This window comes from Lycorma delicatula, chromosome 8 (genome assembly GCF_047948215.1).
Source record: "Lycorma delicatula isolate Av1 chromosome 8, ASM4794821v1, whole genome shotgun sequence".
Classification (NCBI taxonomy): Eukaryota; Metazoa; Arthropoda; class Insecta; order Hemiptera; family Fulgoridae; genus Lycorma; species Lycorma delicatula.
In genome coordinates this window covers 104,490,986-104,513,541 of record NC_134462.1, presented here as the reverse complement: position 1 = coordinate 104,513,541, position 22,556 = coordinate 104,490,986, and the positions used below count along the sequence as shown (strand labels likewise).

Here is a 22,556-nt window from a genome sequence, read left to right as displayed (position 1 = left end):
TCCATCGATGAAGATTGGTCAAACCACACGGATACTCCATATCCCACACCACACCATAATTTTATCATCTCCAACAACATAGGTTGGGTCAATCCAGTGTGGATTTTCATCACACCAATATACCAATATTAGTATCGATGTTGGCAGAATCACCGGATTCCACCGGTTCACCTCACCACTGACATAAAACATTGCTTTGTCACTGAGTAGGATTCTCTGTGGGAATGTAGGGTTGTTCTGATATTGATGTAATTCCCACATACAGAACTCGATGGGTCTGTCTGGGTCATCCTCAGAAAGTTTTTGCGGTATTTGCATCGTAAATGGGTGCCATTTTTTACTATGAAGAATATGCAGAATGGAGGAATGGCTAACACCAATTTCACTTGAAAGACATTGAGTGCTGCATTGTGGGCTCCTAGCAAAGGCGGCTTAGACCATCATTGAGGTTGTCTCATCAGTGGAAGATCTGGGACGACCACTACGTCGCCTGTCAGACACATTTCCAGTTTCCTTGAATTTGGATATGAGACATGTAACAGTGTTATGCAAAATCGGTGGTCTCTCTGGGTGGCACCTGCTGAAATCTGCTGCAATGACTCAACTGCTTCATTCATCAGACATCAGGATCACTACAATTTGCTCTTCCTTCATCAAAGCCACCATATGTTGCCTGCAAAAGAATAAGATTTTCAAACTTTTGGATGCTAATAACTCCTACACTGTAACAGTTATGTTAAATCTGATTGCATAAATGAATTCCTGGTAAAATTTCAGTCTATTTTGATATATCACATGACCCCCTTCCTATTTAAATAAATGGACGGCGATTCAAAATGGCGGTCGTTGTTGTTTTTGCCCAAAAGGTGAGCCCACATACCTAAATTTATGTTGTTGTATCCAAATGTTTCATTTTCTTTACAACTTCTGAAATAATAGGCTGTACTGAGACTTTTGGACCACACCGTATATGTTTGGAGCGTAGCTTTAAATAGAAGTGAAACTTGAATGATCAGAGTGCCTGAGAAGAAAAGATTAGAAGGTTTTGAAATGCAGTGCTGTAGGAGAATGTTAAAAATTAGGTGGGTGTATAAAGTGACAAATGAAGAGGTGCCGCAGCAAATTGATGACGAAAGAAGCATATGTAAAAATATAGCCAAAAGAAGAGAGACTTACAAGACAAATCATAAAACACCCTTGAATAGTCACTTTGATATTGGAGGGACAGGTAGATGGGAAGAATTGTACAGGCAGGCGACATTTTGAATACGTAAAACAAATTGTTAGGGATGTAGGATGTAGGGGATATACTGAATTGAAATTACTGGCATTAGATAGGGAAATTTGAGAGCTGCATCAAACCAGTGAAATGACTGAAGATAAAAAAAAATTAATCTTACATAGACATGGATTTTCTATCATTGTTTCAAATTCAGAATTTTATGTTTTTGTAAATTGGATTTACAAAAATGGTTGAATTTTATTATATTCTAAAATATTATGTATTTATTGAGTTCTTGTTCAGAAAGTATGGCAACCCCTAAGTAACTTTTCAATGGTTAAACATAGAAAAACAAAGTTTAGCAAATGCTTCTAACTTGAAATGATCAATTTTTTTGTTAGATCACCACAGCTCAAATTCCCTGGGGCTTTCATAGGAAGGAATTCAAAAGTTTTAAATAGCTTTATGGTTTGGTGGTCTTATACTGAAAAATAGATCATTTTGAAGTAGGAACTTTTGCTTAATTTTATTTATTTTAAGTTTTACTGTTGATCAGTTAGTTATTTAAGAGTTACTGTAGACCACTTTTGAAACTAGCTTTGAAAAACACTAAATGGCCACTATTAGAGTTAGAATTGTCATAGCCCAAAAGTTTTTTTTATGTCAAAGATTTGTATTTTTCAATACCCTTTAAAGTGATTCCAGTTTTCCAAGTGAGCCCCCCTGGATCCTTGAAGAGTGGTGGTCTATTAATGAACAAATTCATCGTTTTGAGATGAGAGCATTTCTTAAATCTCATTTTTTATTTATAATAGTTGAAAAGTTATTTAAGAGTTGCCATACTTTATGAACCCTACATATATATAGATATGATAGTTAACTGTTAACATTCCTCTAAATTTTTATTATTTGTACTACAGAAATACTATTTGAAATAATTGACCAAGAAGTTCATATTTGCATTTTTTTTCTTTATAGGAAAATTAATATTTAAAAATGAACAATATAATTGTTGAACTAGTTGCTGAAATATCTTTGAAAATTTGTTGAAATTGAACTGTTGGAGAATTAAATATAAAATAAATGTATAACTAAAAAGAGATTACTATATTTAAAGCTTAATTTATCTTATGTTGTTTTGTTATTTGATATTATGATCGTTAATTAATTTTTAAAATACTTTTCACTAACTGTATTCATTCAGAGTTGTTTAAAGATTAATTCTTGGAAACTAGTTAACATACTACTGATTTTTGAATTTTTTTTTTTTGTTTTTTAGGAATTGTTTAGTTGGAAGAAATTTTATAGTGAAGATAGCAGATATAGCCATATGTAATTCTAAGTACAGTGAAGATTACAGTGAAATTGGAGGACGACCACCTGCTCCAATTAGATGGTTACCTTGGGAAAGTATTTTATTGGTAATGAGATGTTTTATTTTAATAGAATAATTGTTATTAAAAAAATATTATGCACCACATAAATTTCTCATGTTTTGAATTGTGAATTTCTAGTACTAACTGTTTTATAATTATTGGATATGGTGTTGTGTTGTGTTAAGGACCTTTGTAGTTAGTAATTTGTTTGAACAAGATGTATGATATCTTCTTCTTCTTGCCCATAATATTTAAACTTTCAGCTTGTTCCAGTCCTAAATTTAGTTTTTCAAATACCATCTATTTCTACCTTCTTTAATACCATCTACCTTCTTTTTGGGCAACCAAAATCTTTAGCGCTTGTGGTTTATACTGCATGTCAGATTCTGGAGTGGCCTTTTACAAATCTTAAAAACTTCTTTTATGTAGCTTGAATTTTACTCTACCCTTTAAATTACCCTTACCCTTTAAATTTAAATTCATTTTGCTTGTAAGAATACAAGCGAAATGAATTTTAATTTATGGATGTCATATATATTTTTAGTAGTTGATGGGGTGAGCCTACCCATTTCAGCAAATATATGACAAGTGAGCGGTTAGGACACGTAAGTTGGTGGTGTATGGCTTCACGCTTGGTCCACTCATGCTGTTAGGTAAGCTCTAGGAGCTATTTAGGATTCTGGTCGCTAAACTGTATCGAGGCTCAGTAGCCGTTTGTGGCACAGACATTTGGTCGTATGCTTTAGGGCAACCGAATGGGGTGGTGGCAGGAGAAATGCCAAGCAAACCTACCCTTTCTTACCCAAAACTCAAGCTTTGTTTCCATATAACAGCATTTTAACTGTTATTATTTTGAAGTATATTAACTTAGTGTTTTTTCTAACTTTATATATTAAGCTGTGATTTACAGTACTACACATCGATTATGTACGTAAATGTTCCCATCATATGTGGAACATTCATGTATACAACTGGTGTGTGGTACTATAAAACAACAGTACTACTTAGATAATTTTACAGTACAACTCAGATAATCAAAAGCAGACATTGTTTCAGATTTACATTACATTTTGAACTACTAATTTTGATGACACAGTAACTTGCCTTAAAATTTGGAGAACAAATTTTATTCGTTTAAAAGATAAATATTGAAAATCATCCTCCTCAGTTTCTTGAATTATGGTCTGATTATCTACAGAATAACAGCTTATTAATTTTACATATATACATCAGAGTAATAATCCTGCACTCACTACAGCTTTTCAACACATCAGTATCTCATTGACGTAAATATTAAATAATGTAGGGGAGAAACTGCACCCTTTCTTAATCCTTTATTAATAACTATGAGTATTTCATCTAATATAGATAAAAATCTATCTTACAATTTACAATTTCTAACAATTTTATTATCTTGATAAAGTCTCTTAATTGCAATAATCAAATGAGCTGGGTCACCAAGAATATCCAAAACTACCACAGTTTTCTTCTAAAAATGTATTTGCTTAACCGCAAAATGTATTTTGCCCATACATTTGAGAGAAGACCATCAATAATGATCTACAACTTTTACTTTCCATACAATTATAACTTTTATAGTTTGTGTTTATAACACTCATTTCTTAATAGTTATCATAATTCTCTTTACTTCCTTTTTTAAATAATGAGATAATAACTGCTATTGTAAGTATTAAGAGTCACATGCCTTGCCGAACATATTTAACACATATGTAAAAGTTGTAACCTTAAAAATTCTCCACGTTTAAATAACTTAGCATAGATTCCTTTTGATCCATTTCCTTCTTATTCTCAAGTTTTAATCATTTATTCTCAAGTTTGTCTTATTTAACTTATTTGCTTCTAACAAATCTACATCAATTACTTCTTTAGGAAGTGACCTTCCTTGTTTGGATTCCACCATAAATTCGTATGATGCTTCTATAATTTCTTTTCTACAACTGCAACTGATTGCAATGTTTCCTTTCTGAAATAGATACTTATGTATTTCAATATTTTGTAAGCTACTGTCATCTATAGATGTCATTCGCTATCCTGGTAATAAACAAATTTCAAGAGTCTTTGTGACATTTCCTTTGATGAAATTTTCTCCATTATGCCTTAGTCTGTATTCTTCCTTTATTCACTTGGGTTTTGCAGGTATTTCCAATAACCAGCTTTTTTGGTCCTCTGCTCTTTAATTTGATTATTCCATATTTTTACACACATTTTGTTTTCTACACTTTTTCTTAAATCTATGTCATCATGAGCTGCTACCTCTACTTCTCATCTAACATTTTGCCATTCTATTTTAATGTTGAATGTGTGGTATAAATTACTTATTAAACTTAGAATGATATAATTTTTACTGAAATTTTAGGTCAGAATCGTAGAAATATTTCTTTCTTAATCTATTTTAGTACTATGTGCAAAATCACATAAGGAGTGAGGTTGCAAATATTTTAGAATCTACAATCTACACTGGAGAAATTCCTTTGAGTGGAAGTTATATATGACTTCTTGGCTTACTCAGTAGTCCTGCTGCAACCCTTCTACCACTCTATATTGATATGGAAGGTGATAATTTTTACTTTTTGATAAAAAAAGAACAGAATGCATTATAAAAAGTTTTTTAATTTTTAATAAATCTAGTTTTTTTGAAGAGTGCAACTGAAAGTTGACTTTTTTTTTTAATGTAATTCTTATAATATTTAATTTACTTATTGGCATTAAAGTTAAACAATAATCTTTTCCAATCCTATTAAACCATACTGTAATATTGACTGGACCAATAAAAAATGGGGTGTACAAAGAGCTGACAGTGACAAATAACTTAAAAAATATTTTTTTTTTCTGTTAAATGCATTTTATAAGGTATCTTAATATTTTTTGTTTCGATTTCAAATATGCAGTCCAAAATTGAATGGAGGGATGAGTTTTTTAATAACACTGATCCTTTTTTAAAAAATTATATAGCCTATAGTATGATATTATCTTAGTTAATATCTGTTTTTCTTTAGCTTTCTCCTATATTTGGGCTCCATTTTTTCTAGAAGTTTGTTTCCATCATTGACGTGTCCTAATGAAAGCATTCACTGTGCTCATCACTTAGATTTCCAAGATTAGGTGAAGAAAAGGAGAAATGTGAATGAATTTTTAGAGACTTACTGCATTCCAGTTTTTTATAATCTTCAAGAAATTCACCCATCAATTTTATATAATTTTCAGTCATATTTTTTCTCAGGAATGATTTAATAATATTTTGAAATTATAACTTTGCTGTTTTCTCAGATTTATTCAGACTCCTCTCAAAGTCTGAATCCTTTATTAAGTGTTGTTTCATTTTTATTAGAAATTAAAGAGTTGTTAACTTTACAGTAAAAGTAATCATCTCTTTCTTGCACTAATGATCCTGATAGCATTCTGTAAAACTACCTAAGAAAATAAGTTAAAACTACCATTTTTCAATAAAAAAAATTTATTAACCTTGGAAAGAGGATATTTTTATTTTCAGCACTGGTCTTGCTGCCAATTATTCCACTCTGAACCATTTATAAGTATGTTTCATTTAAAAGTGTCTTCATACTATCATTATTACAAACCTTGACTCACAACAAATTGTTATCAGTGTTTAGTGTTAATAGAGAAAAATTATTTTAACTGTTTTCATATTTTATTAGTGACAATTACAAAAAAAAAAAATAAGTATTAGGACAAATTTTATGGTCATATTTGCATACAGTATCAAAATATAGATAAGGATGAGCTAAAATTATCTGTGTAACAAAACTCTTATGTAATAAAATCAATCTCTCAATTTACAAACACATAAACCTTAGTTCAGACCCTTTTTTAATATATTATGCATGTTTGTAGCTAGATCAGGATATTGAGAGTTGACAATTGAAAATGTTTATTTAATTACAATTTATTAGTTTAGGATCATAAATAAAATAAGACAAATCAATAATAATAACAATAGTAATGATAATAAATAATAGTAAACAAATAATAACAATAGTAATCACAACTACTACAATAATAATAATAATAATAATAATAAATGTCAGTAATCATAATAAACATTGATTACATACAAAACAGAACTTAAAGTAATTGTCAGGATTTATTTATAAGTAGTTAAATATTGAAAACCAGAATTCCATCCCACTGATAGTTACTGGGTCCAGTAACTCTTCTCATGGAACAACACCTGTTTATGTGTGTCAGCAGGCAGTATTACAAAGCACGATTGTTAAACGGACCTGTTAGCTTTACTAAAATGATTTCTTTTAGCTCCTTCCTGGATTCCTCCCATAATTATATTTTCTACTACTTCCTTCTTAATTGGTAGGGATCTGTTACTCAGGTCCGTTATACTGGTCTTGTTACAATACTATTAACATAATAATTCCACCTTAGATGTTGATCAATTAATAACCCAAGTGTTTAAAAATTTTCTTCTTTTTGTATTCTGTACAGTTGTATGGATTTAATATAGTTACTATTAGCAGTTCACAATTTTAATATTGATTCTAGAGACTAACCAGTAACATTCTGTTAGAAAGTTATGTACTAAATTTTTGTGAGGTTTAGAAACTTACTATAATCCAACCAATCCTTAACTCTAGCTAACCGAAGTTCCTCTAATTTATAGACTACATTTCAGTTTAAAGAATTATAATTATTTAAATTGCTTGTTCATTTAGAAATACTCCTTTTTTATTATTTTGTAAGTATTTATTTAGTTATTATTTTTATTATTATCATTTTTTCTATTATTTTACTAAGTATTTAGTTTTTTATACACTATTTCAACAATATCTATGAATGATTGTTGTTCACAATTGAAGTGAGCATTTTTTCTACATATATATATATATATATATAATATATATATATTCTTTTTTTAAATAAAAATGGTTATTGAATTACACATTTATTATTTATTACTAAAAAAATAACTTGTTTAATAACAACTTAATTATAAATTTTCTGATTGTTGATTGGTCTATGCCTATTTCAGTTCTTATGCAATGTGGTTAAAAGGTTCTGAGACTAACCCTACAAAAACAAATAGATAAAAGGTATTTGAACGAAGCAGTGGCAATGAATCTGATGATTCATCTTACTAGTTGTGTCCATATGCATCAGTATCTATATATACTCCCTTTTATGAACATATCACACTGTTTTCATGATCTTGTATGGACTACAAAGTAGAGTGGAGCGATTATATTAAATTCTGTGTTAACCACCTGAAATTCAGGATGAAAATATTATTTTAAATTATCCAGCAAGCTTACAAAAACCTAGCATTGAGTTGGAAAAGGTATTTAGAGTGACAATTTTTAATATTAGATTAATTCTACTTTCCATCAGTTGTCAGTGTCTGAGATCATCAGAATTTTTTAATGCCTAGATGAGCTCGGTAATATAATCTCCATCATATAATCCTCTTCCTTCATTTCTTTTTTTATTACGCATCACTACATTAACCAAATCCATAAAGCATGATATCCAGGCTCTCTCCATAAAGCATCTTCTTTCTTTTCTCTACCTCGTTTATACTAAGTCAGCAGAACCTATGTTAGATATTTATTGTGGTATATTATCTGATGTGACTCTTTTCTTTATTATTTTTGAAAGGAAGTCTTTACTCTTTTAAACTCTATTAACTTCACTTTCCTGTTCCCATCTAACAGATCTATAGCCTCACGCTTGCATTTCTATCACAATTCTCTTACCATATTTGTTTTTACTCCGACATAACCTATGATTGTTTGTAATTTATTTGTTGGAAATATAATTTGTTTCATTGGAAACTATGAAATCCTTGTACCCCTTTTTCCTCTTCTTGAAATTAAATTTATTAATTTTAATTTGGTAAGTACATACTTCCAATCATTTTATATAAATGGAATGCTACTATAAGCCATTTTTAAATTTAGGAAATGAGTTCTGATGTTATGTTGAGATAAAATCTACTTGAAGTAATATTTTTTCAGTAATATTGGATATAAACAATCTTATTTTACGACTTTTTTGTAGGAACGATATACTTGTGCCAGCAGTGTATGGTCTTATGGTGTAACTGTGTGGGAAATTCTTGGACTTGCACAACAGAAGCCATTTTTACATATGTCAAATGATCAAGTCATTCAAAATGCTGAAAACATGTATTATGGTGGAGAATTACAGGTTAATATTATATTTTAATTGTTTTTAAAAATTCTGCTTTGTATTTCTGAGCATGTATATGTTGTTATTAATTGATTGATCTATTTAATTAAAAATAGGTTATATCTAACTTATCCATACTGAAATAACAAAATTCATCAATAAATGTGACAAAATATAACATTCTTAAGAAATTTACACGTGTGTAACCATTTGCTGAGGAATACGTCTTATAGAATTAGTTCAGTTATTGTTAAAAAATGTTTTATAGGATAAATACTTATGTAAACAAGGTGCTGCTTTTTTTTACTGCATGTAAAATTATTATCAGTTATTTGATTATATGATTTTTAAACTGTTGTAAATTGAAATAAATATCTTTTTATTAATATTTTAATTGTGCATGGTAGACTTAAGTTTAGTATTAATTATATCTTACTTTTAAATCTTTTTTTCTTTTTTTTTAGGTTCTATTACCAAAACCTAATTTGTGTCCACCAGAGGTTTATGAACTATTATGTGCTTGTTGGCGAAGAGATCACACTCAGAGACCGACATTTAAAGAAATATATTTGTTCCTAAAACAAAAAACATTTAACAACAAATCTGATGAACCACAGTATTCAAAGTAAGTACTCAGAGAAATTTTTTTTTCACTGATGAATTATAATTCAACACAGATGCTTACAAAGAAGGTGGTTATCAGTAGGTGCCGCATGTTCCACAAATGGAATAGGAGCAGCTCCAGCTCCTGCTCCTGTGGCACTTGGCTGAGGAAAAAGGGAAAGGAAAAAGGAATAGGAAAGGGGTAGCAAAAGGAAGGAGTTGATAATTGATCCAGAGTAGGTCTGCCTGTGATTGAGATAGTTTACAAAAGATAGAAACTACACAACTTACATTTTTAACGTACTTAAGTTGTTCGATTCATACTAAAGAAATTTCCTAACTTTTTAAAGTAGGTATCATTAACAACACTACCACTAGGAATACCACTGAAGAAATAACTATTATTTATGACTGCATAGGACTCCATTATCTAAGTCTCTTTGATGTGACTGTTTAGGCCATGCGGTCCTTCCAGTACATTTTATACATTCCGACCTTCGTACCCTTTCTACTGTTGAAAATGTTCATGTTGTGAGATTTTTCTTGTGAGTGTGAAACAAGTATTTTTGTTCTTGATTTTCTTGTTTAATCTTATTTTATTTGTGGTGTCTTCTGGTATAAGGCCAATTCCTTCAGAACCTCTCTTATTTCTCTGATCCATCTGCATCCTGTCTTGTTGCTTATAGAGTTGAGGTTGAACTGTACTAGCTGTTTCAGAAGTCTTGAATCTTGCATTCTCATGATACGTACAAAGAATCCGTCTCCTCTTATGCATGGTATCAGTGATGGATTCTAACTCTTTGTACACGACTCTGTTGGGCACAATCCACCACTTTTTAGATATTTTTTATTGATGTAGGTTCTTCCAATTCTTTCAATTGTCTGGAGTCTGTCTTTGATTGTTTGTTCAGATGGAAGAGTTTTTCAGCTACATAAGTGGCTACTGGTTTTATAACTATGTTGTAGTGTCTTATTTTTGCATTTATTAACAGGCATCTTTTATTGTAAGTGTACCAGATTAATTTTTGAATTTTAGCTAGTTTGTTTCTTCTTATTTGGATTAAGGTTTTTTCATTTAGATTGTTTGTTATTATTTCTCCGAGGTATTTAAATCTGGCTACTATTTTGATTTCATTACCATTTATGTTTACTTACTTCTTTTAATCATGTTGATTTTTGGAACTAATATCTGTCTTTTCAAATGATATTTTGAGGCCCATTTTAATTGCAATGTTTTAAGTTCTAATATCTATGATTTAGCTTCGTCAATGTAGTTTGCTAGCAGTGCCAAATAGTCAGCAAAACCAAGACAGTTTGTTTTGACTTTCCGGCCTATTTTTACTTTTTGGGGGCATTTTCTGAGCCATTCCCTCTTTACCATTTCTAGAGCACTGTTGAATAACAGTGGTGACAGCCCATCGCCTTGGTGCAGCCCTGTTTTGATCTCAAATAATTCCAAGAGCTCACTTCTAAATTTTACCTTCGACTTTGTGTTTGTGAGGCTCAGTTTTATCATGTTTAGTAATTTTGTATGTAGTCTGAGGTGTTTTAGAATTTTTAGTAGGGATTCTCTATGGGTGCAATCTAAGCTTTCTTGAAATTTACAAATGTTATCACCATGTCTTTGTTTCTTTTCCCGTTGCAATTTAGGTATATGTTAAAATATTTACCTAGGATTTGTGCATTGCCTTTATTGATATGGGCCAGTTTACTGTTTTTATTCTTTATTAGTATGGTTGGGAGGTTTGTACGTTTAGAGCTGATATTTGAAGGTTTTGTCACTAGATTAAATAGTCTCTTGACTGTATTTAATCTAGTCTTTTGACTTCAGTATGTCTTTTTGGTGTTGTTTTATTATTCTTAGGGTTCGAGTAGTTTCTTTTCTTTGTTTTACTAAATTATTAAATGAACAACCGTAAATTTTATAATTAATTGATTGTTTCTGATGATGGATGTATAAAATCCAAAAGCGCTAGAATAATTTACATTCACTATTGTTGGTAAGTTGAACCTTTATTACTTATATAATTTTGTTCTTTTGCTCTATCTCCCTTCAGTTTAAATATTTTTCAGACGTATTTTGAAAGTTTATACTTCATATATAGAGCTGTCAAGAAATGTCTTCAATTTTTTTAAATTATAGACCCCAGACCTTAAAGGCAGAAAGTATTTTTGAAAATTTTCTTTTTCTTATTTTACCTTTTACTGAAGAAGGTTTTAGATTTTGATAAAACTTTACTTAGCAAATTTTTTAAGCTTAACACCTATATTTATGAGTATTTTTAGAAACATTCTGCTTAAATTTATTCCCTACTTCCAAAAAATATATGTGTATTCTATTTTTTGCTTTTTGACTTTAACTCTTTTAATTTTATTATAAAAATGTTTTTCTTCATCACTTAAAAGATTATCTAAATTAAAGTAACTTTGGCACCTACATTGTAATCTGGACACAAAATGAGAAGCAATTTTTTCATTGTTTTCATTAAAGTTATACTTCATTATTTCAATATTTTTAAACAATTCTCTTTTAAATTAATCTTTTTTTTTGTTAGAAATCACTTCTTTAGAAATAAATTTTTCCTTGATTTCCCTCATAGATTAAGAAAGCCCCAAAAATCAAAAATCTTTACATACAAAATTTGGTAGCATTCAAATTTTCAGCTTGTGCTAAAAGATTTAGACTTATTCTGCTTATCTTATCTTCTATCCAGATATTCACCACCATCATTAATGAACAGAAAAAATATCAAGAGGTTCATCAAACTCTCCTGAATACCCTGAATATGTTTCAAATTCATAGATAACCCTGAATAATCCATACTGCTGTAGGTGTTCCAAAGTGTAAATTTTTATAAATATTTACACGTTTCATTGATATTCCAAGTCAATAAAACTTGAATGATGGTTTATGTAATCAAAAAATGCACAGCAATAGGAATTTATTCTGTCTTATATATTTTGTAACAGAATTTCAGCAACGCCTTCAAAAATACTTGCAATAGATTTATTTAGAGCTTATGTAGGATTCCCAGGTATATTATTATATTTCTTTAACGTTTTTCAAATCTGGACTTCAGGAACTCCTTGTCTAGAATTAGAAGGAACTGCAAAATTAGCAATGAAAAAGAACAATTTCCATATAATTTGAGGTGATCATTTGCAATTTTAATCATTTATTATGTCATTTCATCATTTTGTCATATTTTCATCATTTTCTAATTTTGTGGATGATTCAATGTGTTTAATTTTTGTTGAAAATCTGAAACTAGATACATATTTTCACCTGCCCAAACTTGGCTCCAACTTTGGTAAACATAAACAAAATTGCATACTTTTGGGTAGACAATATAAGTGAAATAGTGAGTTAATGATAGTAAGTGATAAACTTTGTATATGTTTTCTGCATAGTTTATTATTCAATTTGCAGAACTTTCATTAAAGTAATAAAGTTTAATTTTTGTTTTAGTTGCAGGATGAGATAGAATAACAGTAATTCATGACAGAATTTTAATTACTTTTTCTATTAGCTATATTAGTGAATAAAATCTACATTAAGCAACTTAAAATTAAACGTAAGTATGTTTAGTTAATTAATTCATTGTTAAGTAGTTCTATTATTCAGTTTTTGTTGATATTCATTTTACCCAGTTGACTGATACCATTCCAATAATGTGAACTAGTGACTGAGATCAAGTAAGATTAATGATTCACGACTTAATTAATTTAATTTCATTAAATTCACTAATAATTAATTCAATAATTTAGATATTAATTAATTCATTAATTTAATTTCATTAAACTTCAATGATGTTCCAGCTGAAAAGCCAAAAAATTATAGGAAGCAATTTTGTTCTTTAGAGAATAAAAACAAAAGAAGATTTTACACTGATAAGTACTTCATTTATTTTATCTATAATGCTGCTTATTCGGGCCAATATGTGATGTATATTTCTTATCAAAAACAGGCCAGCAGTGAACAACAAACTTTGTGGTTCCGAGAATTATGTGGCTAGGTAATGGTGTTGGGTAGAGATTGTAAACATGTTACTGTCTGGTTGTTTTGTTATCTGCAATCATAGTTTTTTATTTTTTATTTCCAGTTGTTTCGCACATTTCATTGACATTTTTATGTGTAGGCCTACATCCATTATGCGTACACCTGTATCATTACCTTTAAACTGTGTAAATTTTTGTTTTTAATCTACCTGTTAGTATGATAGCTCATATCATGCTCCAAGAAGATAAAATATACCAACAATGGGCTTTAAAAGATTATGGAACATCTCAGAAAAGAAAATGTGATGGAAAAGACCCACTTGTTGAGGACGCTCTGAATGAATGTTTCACGATAACTTCGCAAGGTGTTAGTGTCAGTGGTCCAATGCTTAAAACAAGGCAAAAGACCATCGTTATGGTAAAATGGAATGGGAACAGTATGGTCAACTCACCCTATACTTATTATTTAGTACTTGCTTATACAATATATAATTATCAAATCTATTTGTTCATTTATTAATTTATCGTTGTTAAAATATATATGGTAGTTTTCTAAATTATTGGTAATGTGTATATTATTTGAAAATTTGAGTATGTCAATCAAATATTTTTTTGTTGTTGTTTATTGGTTTGGTTTTTATTGGTAAACCAATAAATTTATAATAGACAATAAATTTAAAGAAATCAAAAATCTTATATGTAAATTTAAAAAAAAATATCATTCGCAAAATTAAAAATAGTAAATACATTTTAAAGGACGATTGTATCAAACAAAATTTTAAATCAACCAATGCAAAAGCCCCTACTTCAACAGCTTTACCTAAAATACATAAAATAGATATGCCAATGAGACCTTTATTAGATTGCATTAATTCCCCCACTTATTTATTAAGTAAAATTGTATCCAAAAATGTTAAAGAACATATTAAATTTCCCATTATGCATGAAAGCAGGGACAAAATTGTCAAATAATTTCTCATATAATTTCTGTATTATCTATCTACTTTTTAGACCATATGTCAGTATGTTTATTTCAATATCTTATTTCCTATGTTACATAAAGATTTCTCGTATAACTGTTTCAGAACCACAGATTATGTTATAAATTAAACAGTGTGTATATGTGTGCGTATATATCCATTAACATGATACATGTGCATAAACAACACACACACACACACACATATATATATGTAAAGCCCAGGCATAGTATTTACTTATCTTCTTTTTTTCATTGACTTTCCTGGTGAATATAAGCAGTTAAAATGCTGATTTTCTGTAATTTCTTTAATGAAACTTAGTCAAATGTTATATAAATTATTTCAATGAAGTCTATTTTAGAACCATAAAATTTATTAGTCAAAGAAACAATATATGAGCACAACATTGTTTGATTATGACAAAATGTTTACTCTTTAATAAACAAGCAAAACTTTTTTGAAATAAAAAATTATTCACTTTTCTAATTTTTCGAGCACTGTGTATCATCCTTATATATGTATAGTATATTTTTTTTAATACAAAAAGAAATAGTAACACAAGATTATATAAATCAATTTAAATAATCTAATTGCCACTAAATTTTAGCCATTGCAGGGATTCCTGCTGTTTATTGACCTTGTAAGGATTAAATGATCAAAATACATTTAATAAGATAGCCATAAGTGAATTTGTTCTGTTTTTTTTTTTTATATTGCCCCTGTAGAACAAGTTAATTTTTTTTTAAAACAAGGTTTAATGAACATGTATGTGCCTTTCAAAATGGATAACAGTTTTAATAAAATACATGAACACTCAATCTAAATAATAACTGTACCACCTTCAGAATCGAAAGCATTAATCTCTGATATTATCAGAAGTTTCCAGAGAATGAGATGATCCTCTAAGAGTGTAAACTCAGGTAAGAGAGAACTTTGTAACTTAAGATTTTTTTTAATAGCACTTTTATATTTTACTCTTTCTATAATACCTTTTAATTTTGTTTTTAGGAAATCACAAAATGATCTTGAAATCTATTCCTGAATAAGAAGCAATTTTTATGGAAAAATATCTAATGTTAATTTTTTTTTAACTTTAATTAAATACTCATGAGGTTTGTTGATAAATCATGTTCCTTCTGTTAAATAATCTTTGTACAGACTTTTAAAGTATAAGATACATAACTCATTATCCCATTTGAACAGAAGTCAATGTCTACCATTGTCCACATAAATTAATTGGATATTAATTGGGTATTATCTATGTAGCTTTATAAATAAAAACATTTAGTATTGTTACATAAATACAAAAATGTGTGTAATTTTTGTAAATATGTATTGTATAATTAATCATTTTTATAAAAAAGTTACATTGTAAATAATATTTATTTAGTGTATCTTTTATCTTAAAATTAAGCACTAACTGAATTCATTTATGTGATTTTGTTAATAGTGTATTACGAACTAGAAAAGAAATTAAAGATTAGTGATGTTACGGTACAATCGGTTTGTATTTTTTTTAAGCTAAACAAAATTTGCAAATGTGAAAATGGATAGATAGGTTTACTTTTAAGGAATATTTCCAACTGTTATGATGTGCATATTATTTTACTTTAACTTTAATTTATTTGTAAAGAACATATGTATCTGAACTATTTATTAATTTGTATGGGAACTTAACAATTTATTTCACAAAAACATTGATCAACTGTGCCAATTAAAATGTGTACAATGACTGGTGAGGAGATAAACTTACCCATTATTGCTTATGATGTATGGCTGAAATTCAACAAATGTGGCGTAAAAGTAAATTTTATTTGCTACAAACTTACATTTATTTTTCTACATAGTCACCATTTACAGCTACACATTTCCCCCAAGTGTCACAAGGCGGTTGGTTGTCTTTCCCTATGGGGTTGGGATGTATACATTTCTCCCAATGGTAAAATAGTTTTCTCACTCAGTCAATGAAGTCTTACCTTGTTCTACAACCTTTCTTCATCCTCCATGGTAAATCTCTCTCCTTAATATCTTCCTTTAATTACAGAAAGAAGTGAAGATCACAGGTCACCAAATCTGGTAATTATGGACGGTGTGGAATAGGTTTAAATTTAAGCTTCACAAGAAAACCCTTGGTCGTTGCATGCAATGTGACTGAGCATCATCTTGTTGCAAAATTATTGGCTTTGTGGATTTCACATAACATACACATGTAAAGTATTTTAATGTCTCTATGTATCAGTATTTACAGTTGATCTGGCATCCAGATCATGTACACTTGTTTGGAATAACACTGTCAAGAGAATATTTCTATAGAGGGTTGTGTTTTGAATTTTTTTGATCGTGACAAATCATAATGCCACTATTCTATGCTCAGCAATTTTTCTTTTGGGTCATAATGATGCATCCAAGTTTTGTTTCCTGTCTGAGTATTGAAAAGAAAGTCATCTCTCACATCAATAATGTTTCAGAGTATTCCTTTTGTTGTAGTATGTTCTTTTCTGTGACTCTGCTTAGCACCCATCAGGAACAGATTTTATCATAGCCCAGCTGTGCAATAATGTGTCCTACTAGTTCTTTTGTTACATCTATCCAAGTGGTGCATTTTTTTGTGATGTGATAGTCATTTTGAATCAATTCAAACCCCCTCCTTTTGGAGCTTCTCATCAGTCACAGAAATTGGTCAGTCATTGAGAGGGTCATCCTCAATATTTGCTTTAGCAGTATTTGATGCACAAAATTTTATTGTGCCACCTAGTCACAGTAATTTGATCAACACAAACATTGTTTAGATGATGATGAAAGTTACTAACATTCACTTTTCTACTGTTAAAAATGCAATTGCTTAAAGTTGTTTTAAACGGGTTGACATAACAGATGAACTCGACTCCATAACAATGACCTGACAAAAAATTAGAGTCCATAGGTCAACAAGTTTTGGATTGTTAGTAATAGGGGAATGAAACTACAAGATAGTATCTATCCGTTTGTGTGACATTTTGTTCTCCTGTTAACTTCTAGTGTGCATTACATTTCAGCTGCCCCTCAAATTTTCATATTATTTTAATAAATTTAGTTTACTAGAGTTTGTTGTTTTTATGTTTTTTACTCTTTTAAGTTTGAAAATACGCAGTAACCTTTAATAGTTAAAAAAAAGAGTTAAAGAATTATAAACTTTTTGTGCCATTAGAAATATTTTTATAATGGGTAATAAATTATTTATTATATCTTAGTACATACCAGTTCTATAAAAGAATATAGAATGATGCACTTGGATGCTGACTCGCTAACCTGCCTTAACGTTAGATTAATTTAATCTAAAAAGGGTTCATTCATAATCTAACAAGGGGTCTAAAAAAGGGTTCATTCATAAATTATAGGTTTTTCATAAATGTCATGCCAAATTTCAGGAAATGATTCTACACAAAAAAATGAAGAAAAAAGCTTTATTTTGCATCTATTTACAAAACCTTTTCTAAAAAGAAACTAATAAACATTAAAATTTTAATACTTGAGAAACCAATATTTTATTTAATATGTCAAATAGTCATTTATGAGACAAACAATAACATAATTATTTTTATCAAATAAATTCCTCTTTGTCATCTTTTTATAATAAAAGAGAATGAAACAGTAAAAGGTGATGATAGATTGAATGACAATGTAAGAACACTGTAATATTTAAATTTATTTTAATTCCCTGCTATAAGGTTATGTTACTTCAGAACTAAGTCTATTATTAAAAAAGAAAAAATCCTGCAATAATTTTTTTTTTAAATTCAAAGATAGAATTATATTTTTTTTTATTCAGTGTTACTTTACTTTTCATAAGAATAATAATGTACTGTTAATTATTTAATTATACATTAAAAATATATATAATTAGAATCATTTATTTAGACAAGTAACCTTTACTCTAATTTCAGAATATAATTATCTCTTCGAGACTCTAGACTTAATCTAAAGTCTTAATTCTAAGTCTAGAATCTCATTGAAGGTGTCACCAGTCACATTCTGGTGCCACTGGAACTTAGCGAAATATAACTAAGTGGTGTCTTGCTATACCTTATTGCTTTTAGATTCATCATTTTGCACTCCCCCAAAATCTTTCAACAGTTTTTGTCTGTGTATTGCTGTCTGGATCTACAAAGCTATATTTGTTACTAACTTTGCTTCTAGAAATGTGGTGCAATATAAATATCATGAGCCACATAAATATTTCCTCAATGTTAATCTTAATAGATTTCATAGTGCAGCAAGGAATCTGTTAGCCACTTACAGAAGAGATGACTGCTTTGTTTCACAGCATAGCCCTTAAAAATCCATTGTTAGGGAAGAACATTATTGGAACAAACAATTGTGAACAAGCAATAGAAAACTGAATTTCAAAAATTGTTGCAATACGAAAGTAGTATATATATATATATCAGTGGTGCCATACATTAATGGAAGAGTACTTAATCATTCATCTGTTGAAAGATCTTATGTGAAAATATTGAGTTATATAATTTATAACTACTTATGTAAAATAGAATGTTTTTTCTCTTAGGACAATTAATATCAATTTCTATTGTAAATATTAGTTTTAATATTTATTAAAAAGTTACCAGTATATTTTATTTAGGATATTAAATTGAATTCTTTTATTATATTATTGTAGCTCTGTATTTCCTACATAAACAATATATATATATATATATATATATATATATATATATGAAGGGCTCCAGTATATATATACATACACACACAAACACAACACTCAAAACACATGCACCTGCACACACACACATACACATGCGTGCACGTATTAGACATGCAAGTTTATTTAAAATCCAAAAGTGTAGAGAGGAAGACAGCTAAAGAAAATAGTGTTTGATTTGAAGTTGAAAGTGTCTTTGATAAAAAAGCAATCAATTAAGTAGGTGTAAGCATATGGTATGTAGTTAGTATTACAAGTTTGGACCAATGAATTTTGTCATCAGTTTAATATAATTTGTGCAGAACTGAATAATATTTCAGTTATTTATTTAAAAGAATATTTATATATAGTAATATAATAATAAGAAAAAAATAAGCACACAGTATTTTTGTGACAAATATTATAAAATCAGTTTGATGTTATAATAGAAAGTTAGATGAAAATATAACTATAAAAAAAATAAAATTATGTATTATTTTACAATAAAAAAATTATTATGCTATAATCATGCAATCAAGCATAAATCTGTAGTAATATGTTGTTAAAACTCTTTATGAAACTTTGTAAATAACTGTAAATATTATAAGTTATCAAATAATTAATTAATAAATTAGTTTATTGTTAAATAGTAAATTCCATTTTAATTGTTGGAGTATGTAAACAAGAAAACAGATTCTTAAATAAATACTAGTAAATTTATTAAGATGCAGCTTAAGCACCATTATCTATATATACTCAAAAATTGGGTTCAATATAAATCTATTAACTTAACAGTTCAACATTAATTGTTATAAACTTCTGTTGTATCACAACATATGAGCAGCGTAAATACAAGCTGTGATAAAAAAATATCCAACCTTGGCACATAAAAACAGAAATACTTAACGTGTTTAACCTTATACTTAACCCTAATAACCTTATATTTAACCTTAATACTTTAACCTATTTTTGATGACTAGTCCCCTCCAAAGTAGGCCTCTTCTGCTGTAATACACTTACTCAGCAAATTTTCCATTATTGGAAGCATTTTTCAAAGTCGTTTTTAATGAGCGCTATCGGTCCTCTTGTTGCATTTCTTTTGATCTCTTCAAACCTCTTTCCTTCAGTCAGAATGTCAGGCTTAGAAAAGAGCCAATAATTGAAGCGACCATGTCAGGTGAGTAAGGAGCCTGCTGAAGTTGTTCGATCCCATGTTCTGATAAGAATCTCTAGATAAGTTGTGATCAAGGGCTCAAGCTTTATTGTAGTGATTTTTCTAATCACCATTTTCCCAAAGCTGTGGTCTCTTGGACCGATCAGCATCTCTTAGTCAACAAAGGATAATTTTGTAGCATTCCTTATTTACAGTTTTTCCTGGAGAAGCATACTCATGATGAACCATGCCTTGGTAATAAAAAAAAGTCAACATGATCTTCACATGCTATATTGCTTGACTTTCCTTTGTATAGAAATCTTGAAGTTTTCCAGTGTGATGATTGTCCCTTGGTCTCAGAATCATAGCCATAGACCCATGTTTCATCTCCAGTTATTATTTCTTTTATAAAATCAGATCACTACTAGCATATTCCAGCATGACTTGCCTAACTTGCAATCTGTTTTCCTTCTGTGAGAAGTTTTGGGTCAAATTTTGCTGCTACGCACTATATCCTGTATAAAATTAAAATTGAATGCACATCCTGTTAAAATTGATTATATTAAGCCAAATAAAATTTTTACTTTATCTTCATGTTCTCTAATAGTTGTTCTATGATCATTCATCACCATCTGTGGAGCTTGCTTGAGTTTTTAGAAATATTTGCTGGTCTTCCAGAGCATTCATCATTTTTGACAGATGACTTTCAACAGACATCTTAGAAACAGCAATGCCACTCTTTAATTATTTGTGTACCTCCCAAAGCACGATCACCAAAACCTGTTTAATCTTCCTTATTGTCTCTGCTTGGTGTTGCCAAGTTTCTGACAAAATTTAATACAGATTCTCTACCCAACCAGTTCAGTCATTTTGAATGGCAGTAAAAACACAACAAGCACTACTCATGTTTTATTTTCATGGCTGCTAAGCAGCAACTTGCTGTAATAGGAGCAAAACAGTGAATCATATACAACCAATACAAGTCAAAATCACATTCTACAACACTACTTCTTCTATGCTATAACTGGTTATTCTTATTAAAAAAAAAGGCCGGATACTTTTTGAGCACTTTGTATATATCTACATATGCTATCAACTAAAATGGATTTTATTATAAATCAGTTATTACTTTTTAATTATACAGTAGTAGTCTATAAAATTGATTAAGTTTCTGAATGCTGATGTATCTCACTGTTTATTGTTTTTCTGACCTCAGATTTGATGTTATATGAATGTATATAATCCTTGATTTTTTTTAATTTTGGAAAGTTTTTGTTACTGAACAACTAGATTTTAATAAAAACAACATAATTAAAGCTCACCAAAACATGGTAATAGATTCTTATAGAATAAATTTATCGTATAATAACAGTTTAAATGTACCTTACAGTTAAAATTTATTGCGTTTAAATAAAAATAATGAATCTTAATATAGATTTTCTACTCAGCCCGTTCAGTCATTTTGAACAGCAATGGAAACACAACAAGCACTACTCATGTAATTTTTTTACTTAAATAAAACTATAACATTTTCAATTTAGATCAATCTAGCAACAATGCAATTGTAAGTTGAAATAAACTAAAACCAATTTTTATTATTTTTTTAACCAGCAACTTTTTAACCATGTACAACATAGTTATTTCAATAAAAATTGAATATTATTTGGTGTCTGCTGACCAAAGAAGAAACATTGAAATCAGTTATAGTTTAAAAAAAGTGTTGTGTTACTAAATTTATAGTCTACTCATCAAAGTAAATAATTTAAATAACTAGATACCATTGGCATCCAAATATTATTAAATTTCTTTCATATACTTGCCAGCACATTGGATATAAAAGCTGTTAGAGCTATGACTATCTCTTGCTGCAAATGAATTTTTAAAGAGTTCTTCACATACCCCAACAAAGAAATTTGGAAGGTGTATTGTCTACAGTTTAACACAATTTGTCCTCTTTTAACCCACCTGCTTGAATAACAAATATCTAACACATCGTGGATACAAGAGCAAAATGTTATTGGACAAAAATTAAGTAATTTTCTATCTTAATATCCTTTGATTGTGAAAAGACAAAGAATTCTAAATGTCATATCACTATAGATTGTTTCTTCAACAAAAATAAATGACTGTGTAATACATTTTTACATTATAACTTACTAAAATTTAATTTATACTGATGTTATATTTAACACACACACACGAGATAAAAACCACATGAGATCAATGATCTCATGTGGTTTATCCAATTCCAAGAATTAAATCTTAATTTTCAAAAATAAGATTTCTTAATTTTTTTCATCAGATTTAATTATATGCAAAATTTGTTTTCTTATATGCTTGCTGGCTTTCATGGATAATTTTGTAA

General features: G+C 29.1%; 1 protein-coding gene across 1 annotated transcript in view; it reads left to right on the top strand.

Annotated features, from left to right (window-relative positions):
- Positions 1-18,099, top strand: part of LOC142329279 (discoidin domain-containing receptor 2-like) — a 708,527-nt gene extending 690,428 nt beyond the window's left edge. Inside the window, exons 16-20 of the mRNA XM_075373718.1 lie at positions 2,502-2,643; positions 8,647-8,796; positions 9,243-9,403; positions 12,851-12,956; positions 15,369-18,099. Coding sequence (XP_075229833.1) covers positions 2,502-2,643; positions 8,647-8,796; positions 9,243-9,403; positions 12,851-12,866 — 469 coding nt within the window. The 3' untranslated portion in view covers positions 12,867-12,956; positions 15,369-18,099. The remainder of the gene's footprint in view (positions 1-2,501; positions 2,644-8,646; positions 8,797-9,242; positions 9,404-12,850; positions 12,957-15,368) is intronic.
- Positions 18,100-22,556: the final 4,457 nt, after the last annotated feature.